The 7,048-nt window shown below is 31.7% G+C and overlaps 1 protein-coding gene across 1 annotated transcript; it reads left to right on the forward strand.

The window, feature by feature from the left end:
• The first annotated feature begins 4,319 nt into the window (after positions 1-4,319).
• On the forward strand, positions 4,320-6,133 carry LOC103489612 (UPF0496 protein At4g34320-like). Its single transcript, XM_008448833.3, has one exon. It carries the CDS (start codon positions 4,793-4,795, stop codon positions 5,909-5,911), a length of 1,119 nt encoding a protein of 372 aa, XP_008447055.1. The 5' UTR covers positions 4,320-4,792; the 3' UTR covers positions 5,912-6,133.
• Positions 6,134-7,048: the final 915 nt, after the last annotated feature.

The raw sequence follows: 7,048 nt of genomic DNA on the forward strand, positions 1-7,048 counted from the left end.
GCGGCAAGTACCCACACTTGTTCTCCTTTCAGGATAAAAATGATGGAAGTCACTTCACCAAGGTGAAGTTTGTCTCCAAACTTCTCCTCATGCACGCTAGCCATATCCTTGCTACTTGCTCTCTCGGGTAGTTAGCGATATACACTAGCTAAGTGATTATTATAGCCTAACGAACTTTATAAGCTAAACTTTTTATCAAGAACTTAACACAGACTTAGACACTCATAACTCAATGACAGATGAACAGTAAAGGAATGTTGGAATGAAAAGATATAAAACATGCAATGTATTAAAGAAAGGCCTTTGACCACTTTACAATATAAACAACATACATTACAAATAAATATATAAATGGAAAGAGAAGAAAGGGGAATATTACAAGTTAGGGAAAAGGAGAATGGTGGATTCTTCTCTATTAACACTCTAAGCTTTCACCTACATACTAATTGGAGAAGAAGAAGAATAACTTTTACAGGCGGTGAAAAAGAGTAGCCTTTATGCCCCTCTCTAGGGTTTGGCCCATTCATGCCTCCTTTCTCTTGGTAGAGGTAGAGTCCTTTTATAAGCAATTTTCGGCCAAAAACTTCTATTCTTCTGAACATGTCAGCACTAATTGCAGCTTTGTTAAGTCACATCAACTCTAACTACCATTCTTGTCTTTTAGTGAACCTTCCTCGCATGATGACGTATATCCTCGCCTAGAAATTGTACTTGCCAGACAAGTTCTTTCTCGCGTAGCCTTTTGTGCGAGGTCCTCTGTGATTCACTAGATTCTTCTTTTGTTCCTATTCCTACGTTAAGACACTAAAAATACAATAAAACAGGTATGAGACATATGTACAATGTATTTCCAAACACTTATAAATTTACAACAGAAGCTACGCGTTTTGTACTTTTACTACATTTTTTTGGCTTCATTATTCTATTTAAAAGACTATAAAAACTTGTACTTCTACAAGTTATCACACCCCCAGATTTAAAATAATGTTTGTCCTCAGCTCAAGCGTTTACCACACCCTTTTGCTGAGTTGCAGCTATGCGGAGAGATCTCAACACAACAACAATTCTCCATCAATTCCATCACGTATAACGCGTCTTCCAATGCCAGATCACACAGCAAGCAAAGGGTATCCCATACCAAATCACACAACAAGTATGAGGCATCCTACTCCATATCACACAGCATGAATAGGGCATCTTATCGCAAATCACACAGTAAGGATAAGACACCTCACACCATAACACGCAACAGGTATGAGGTATCTCAATGCCTAGGGTACTGAAGATTATCACAACACATATTTCAGTTCGTTCTCAAATTCAGTTCATTTATAAGTCAAATACATTTTAAGAATTTAAGAACACAAGATACATCATTAAACTCAAGAATTCAATAGAGAAATGTATATAATTTCAAGTACTTTGGAAATTATCTTTTGGTTTGAAAATGTTTTAAGAAGAAACCACTTATAATCAATTAGCTTTCTTACCTAATTCCTTAGTCTGAGCTCCTTTGTACTGCTTGCGAATTTCTTTCCTAAGATCCAAGCTCCGCGTACTTTGAAACCAATTTATGAGTTCTTTAATTAGCTCTTTAGGTAATTACCAGGTAAAATAAGCTCTTTATCTTGCCAAGATTCCTTCTATCTATAGACTTCTTTGGTGAGATTATCCATATCAGAATGATTACCTCTGTTTGATAGTGAGAATTATCCAATCTCAAAACGCCACGTGTTTCTACCACCTGCTTATCCTGAATTCAATTGGGCGGCAAGGTCAAATCAGCCCCTTGACCATTCTTACACAAGGATGACGTTAGCTACTTCTGGGTGAAGGAACCTCATATCGCCTTACAGTCCATGCATAGTTTCTTCTTATTGTGTAGCTAGAACGTGAAGCACAAGTTACTTTGCAAACTTTCCAATCAAACCTCCATCGCACAAAAGTGTTATCGCACAACCAATTTTTGTCGCATTAAAACTTATTACATAGCCCAAAACACGATTAGGGTCTCACAGCCTCCTTCTCTTCAACCTTTCTATTAGAACGTGGGCTTTACACCGTCATTATAGTTTTCTTTCGTGGATGAATATTAAATTATATTATTTAAAATTATTTTAGAATATTGAGTTAAAAGATAATAATTTAACTAACATCGAATCATAAATCATTAGAAGGTAAAATTGTTTCAATAATTTATGATTATCATCGATCAATCATCTTTAATTATAAACTATTCGTTTTATATAGATACTTTTAATCAATAATTAAATTAATATTACTACTTGATTAAATGATTAATTTTTTCAATTATTGATTAAACTATTATAAAGTTTCGAAAATAATTTATTTCTATACATTCTTAATAATATCTTAATGCACACCCAAACATAAATATAGACATTTTTAATTTCTAACAATCTTATTTTTTAACATACTTAAATTTCAATGATCAATTTCAATTCCATCCATTCGAATGACCTCCTAAAATTTAAAATACGTCGTGTGATTTTGAAAATCCAATACAAAATGCTTTTGAAGTTTGGCCTAAATTTGAAACGTATGGATAACAAATGTGATTAAATGAAATCCCCTGGATATTCAATCTAGCTTCATTCAAATAACTCTCATCTTCCTTAATCAATTGGTATAATATAGGATCAAAATTTTGGACACATAGCCTAATATATATTAGCCAAATAGATTTGGGATTTGGGATTTGGGATTTGGGATTTGGGATGACATATGGTACGAGTGGGCGGGTGACGTTAGCATCTCCCATATTGAGGAGTTAAATGATGAAGGTTGCTTTCACTCATTACTCTTTAAAATAAAAGGGATAGAGAATTATTTTTTTAAAATATTAGTTTATGCCCAATTTTGAAGGGATTATATCAATTTAAATATAGATGATTGTATCAGTTTACACCATTTTTTTTTCTTTTTTTTTATGTTTTAGTCGGAAAAAGTACGTGAGAAACTTAATTTGGATTAGTTAAACTTCTAAACTTTTTTTAAGAAATCAAATTAGAATTTTAGACGAGATTTCTTAAAAATCATCCATTCATTTATTTTATTTTTTTAACTATGATATATTTTAAAACTATAATTTATATTTCCAGGGAGCCATAGCTGAAGGTGTGTGTAAAAAGAGAATGGATTTTGAGAGCCTTACTGCATATGAGGTTTAAGCCTTCTCATAAATTAATTTTTTTTAAAGAAGTTTTTCATACAGTCACATTCCAGGTGAAGTCAAATTTATTAGATGCTGACATGTACAATAATTTTGCCAAATCACTACTCTTATCATTTTTTCTCAAACTACCTTTATTTTGTCAATATTTTCAAAAACCACTATACTCTTGAAAATACTCCCAACAATTTTATCAAATATTATTTATGAGGTTTTATCCAATTCTAATCTTTAAACCGACTATGTCAACTGCTCCTAAATTTTTTTCTCTCTTTTATCATGAATAAAGAAATTGGGTGGATTATGATCAAATCTTCAACCTTTAACATCGAAGGTTATACCACTGTTGATCTAAATTTACTTTCACACGCTTTTCAGTTCATACAAATCAAATATGTAATTTAAAATAACAACTCTATATCATAAAATAATAAAAATTAACATATAACTTTGTTGAATATTTTTACGATAGAGACCAATTGTTACAAAATTGTAAAAATATAAACTAAATCATTGCGGAACTAAAGTTCAAACAAAAAATGTTGATCTCGATATTTCAAGTTTGTTGATATACTGACATTGACAAATATTTTTGTATCAATTATTATTAAGCTAAACTCACTCTCACTTATAAAAATTATCTAGATTAACAATTAAGGTTGATTTTACTCCCAAACTAAGTTATAAATATTTCATTATTATTAGTATAATTCATATTGAACTAAATATATAATTTTTTTTAAATTTACAAACATTTATAAAAAAAAATATTAAGATATTCCTTGATTGGAACGCTAAGATTAACATATATTTATATATGCACGAATATATTTTTACCATTTGAACTATGACACTTTTTTTTCAATTCAAAAAGACTAAATTTTTAATTGAAACATCTCCTAAAGTAAAAAAACTAGAATAAAGATAGGAAAAGAAAAAAAAGAAGTCATCATTTTGATTAGAATCTCAATTTATTTTCACATTGGTCATTTGAAAATGGTCTTTGTGATGGGACCAAAACATGGACTCCTCATCGTAATAACCAAATTGGCTTCGGTTCTCCATCTTTAAGCCCAAGTTTCTGCCTCCCCATTTTTTATTTTCTTGCCTCACAATTCTCTCTCTGTTTAAACTTTCCAAGTATTAACTTGCTAAGAAACACTTTCCTTCTAGATAAACAATAAAAATTCAGTTTCCGCGTTTTCCTCGGCCAATACTTTTGAGTTCTCTCTCAAACGTGCAAGCTAATTTCCCAAATTCTCTCCATCCAAATTCAATTTAATCCACTGTTTCATAATTCTCTTCTTCAAGCTTCTTCTTCATTGCTTCTAGTTCTCCTCCTTCTTCCCTTTCTATTTAAACTGAACCCCACATTTTTCTATTTCTCCACCAGTCCCTTTCCATTCTCCATTGCCTTTCTGGGTTTTGTCCCTTTCTCATATTTCACAAACCCCTTTTGAAGATTTCCACTATTTCTTCAACTTTCACTTCAAACCCTCTCTCAATCGAAGACCTTTCAGTCTTTTTCTTCATTTTCAGGAAGAACCCAGGTTGTAAAATCTGAGGAAATTTGTTTTGTTTCACTAAAAATTCGAAGTAATGGGAGCCCATTTGAGCAAGAAGTCTTCAGTCTCTTCCATTAATTTATCACCAAATTTGACTTACACGACGGAACTGAGTTCTTATGAGGCGGCTTGTAAAGCTGATGCTGATCTACAATCGTTTGATTCCACGCTTCAAGCTCGTACTCATCAAGCAATCAATACAATCGCTGTTGGCGTTGAGGTTAGAGCACTTTCCTTTGATTCTCTCAAAGAAATCACAGAATGTTTATTAGAAATGAATCAAGAAGTTGTGAAAGTCATTTTGTCTTGTAAGAAAGATATATGGAAGAATCAAGAGTTGTTTGAATTAGTTGAGGAGTATTTTGAGAATAGTTTGCAGTCTTTAGATTTCTGTACAGAATTAGACAAGTGTTTGAAAAAGGCTCGTGATAGCCATCTTTTGATTGTAATGGCGATAGAACGATTTGAGGAGGAAGTTAAAATGGTAGATGGGAATGGATATGTTAAAACTCTACAAGAGTTAAAGAATTTCAAGGCTGCTGGTGATCCATTTACAGATGAGTTTTTCCAAATATTCAATGCTGCTTATAGGCATCAGATCGGAATGTTGGAGAAACTACTAATAAGGAAGAACAAACTTGACAAGAAACTCAAATCCATGAGCACTTGGAGGAAAGTGTCTAGCATGATCTTTATAGCTACTTTTGCCACTGTGTTGATATGTTCAATTGTGGCAGCTGCCATGGCAGCTCCACCAGTTGCCGCGGCAATGGCAGCAGCAGCCTCGATTCCGGTGGGATCAATGGGGAAATGGATTGATTCATTGTGGAAGAAGTACGAGGCTGCTTTGAAAGGACAGAAGGAAGTGGTAAGCTCAATGCAAGTGGGAACATATTTAGCTATTAAAGATATGGATAATATTAGAGTGCTTATCGATAAATTGACAGTGGAGATAGAATCACTTCTGAAGAAAGCAGATTTTGCCATTGAAGAGGAAGCTGTGCAACTTGGGGTGGAAGAGATGAAGAAGAAATTGGCGCAGTTCATGAAGAATGTGGAGGATTTGGGATTACAAGCTGATACTTGCAGTAGAGACATTAGGAGGGCGAGGACAGTGATTTTACAAAGGATTATAAAACATCCTAACAACTGAATTAAATAAATAAAGTGTGTTCTAATTTCATCACATTGCTCTGTTCTGCTAATTGGAATTTGATGTTTTGGTAAATTGGTTTTGGATTTTGCTTTATATATATATATATATTATGATGAATCCAATAAGATTGTTTCATTGTAAAAACTTGGAGAACTTTGGGTGTTAGACTTGTTATTGTTTAAGAATTCTTATGCTTGTATAAGTGTAATTTTTAAGTAAGTTTTTGAATTTGATAGGTTGTTCACTTCTTATTGGATATTTTTCAGTTTTCGAGACTCTTTGAGCTGAATTTTGGATAGCAATTTTGAATCCTTTTGGCTTGCCTATTTTGAGAAAAAGACAAATGGTTAATCTATTTTAAGTTACGCAAAATACTCCCTTCTTGAAATTTTACAAAAAAACAGGAGAATAGTTGCAAGTTTAGCAATCATGTCTAATCTATTTATATATCTATACTATCTACAATGAGCTTAGGAAGAAACCTTGAAGAAACCCTTTTTTCCACGTTTGCTTGCTTAGTAATTTGTTGTAGGGTTACAGAATGTATATTCAAAATAAAAACAAATATTTTAGATATATTTTAGTAGGGAACAAAAATTAAAAATTAAAAATTAAAAAAAAATAATAAGAAAGAAGAAGAAATTTATTGGTCTTCTTTTTCTCTTATGAAGCTTCTAGGTTTTTTTTTCTAACTCTATATGTATCTTAATTTCCAATTTTCATTTGTTTCAATTTTCTTTTTCTTTTTTTTTACTATTTTTTTCTTTTTGTTCATTTGTCTAATGGGTTTTTAAAACTAATTTTTGAATCACGAATTAAATGAGATTTTATCTCTCTAACTTACAATGATATTTTTTACTTTGTCGACCCTTAATTTTTGAGGACTTTCTTAAATCTTAAAACTAATGGTCTTCTCTTCCAACTAATCAATTATTAGCCATTGTTTTGAGGAGTTTAATAAAAAAAATAGACTTCTAAGTAAAAAAGAAAGGGACATTTTTAGATATAGAAAAATTCCTTTACCTACTTAAGTTTTTTTTTTTTCTATTTAAGAATTCCTAAAAAAGAAATGCATTAGGTTGACATAGGAAAATGACAAAAAGATAAAGAAAGAAAAAAGAAAAGAATGAAAAA

This window comes from Cucumis melo, chromosome 1 (genome assembly GCF_025177605.1).
Source record: "Cucumis melo cultivar AY chromosome 1, USDA_Cmelo_AY_1.0, whole genome shotgun sequence".
Lineage (NCBI taxonomy): Eukaryota > Viridiplantae > Streptophyta > Magnoliopsida > Cucurbitales > Cucurbitaceae > Cucumis > Cucumis melo.

What these genes read in the sequence shown, in the direction of transcription:
- LOC103489612 (XM_008448833.3), top strand. Translation starts at nt 4,793, where the DNA reads ATGGGAGCCCATTTGAGCAAGAAGTCTTCAGTCTCTTCCATTAATTTA.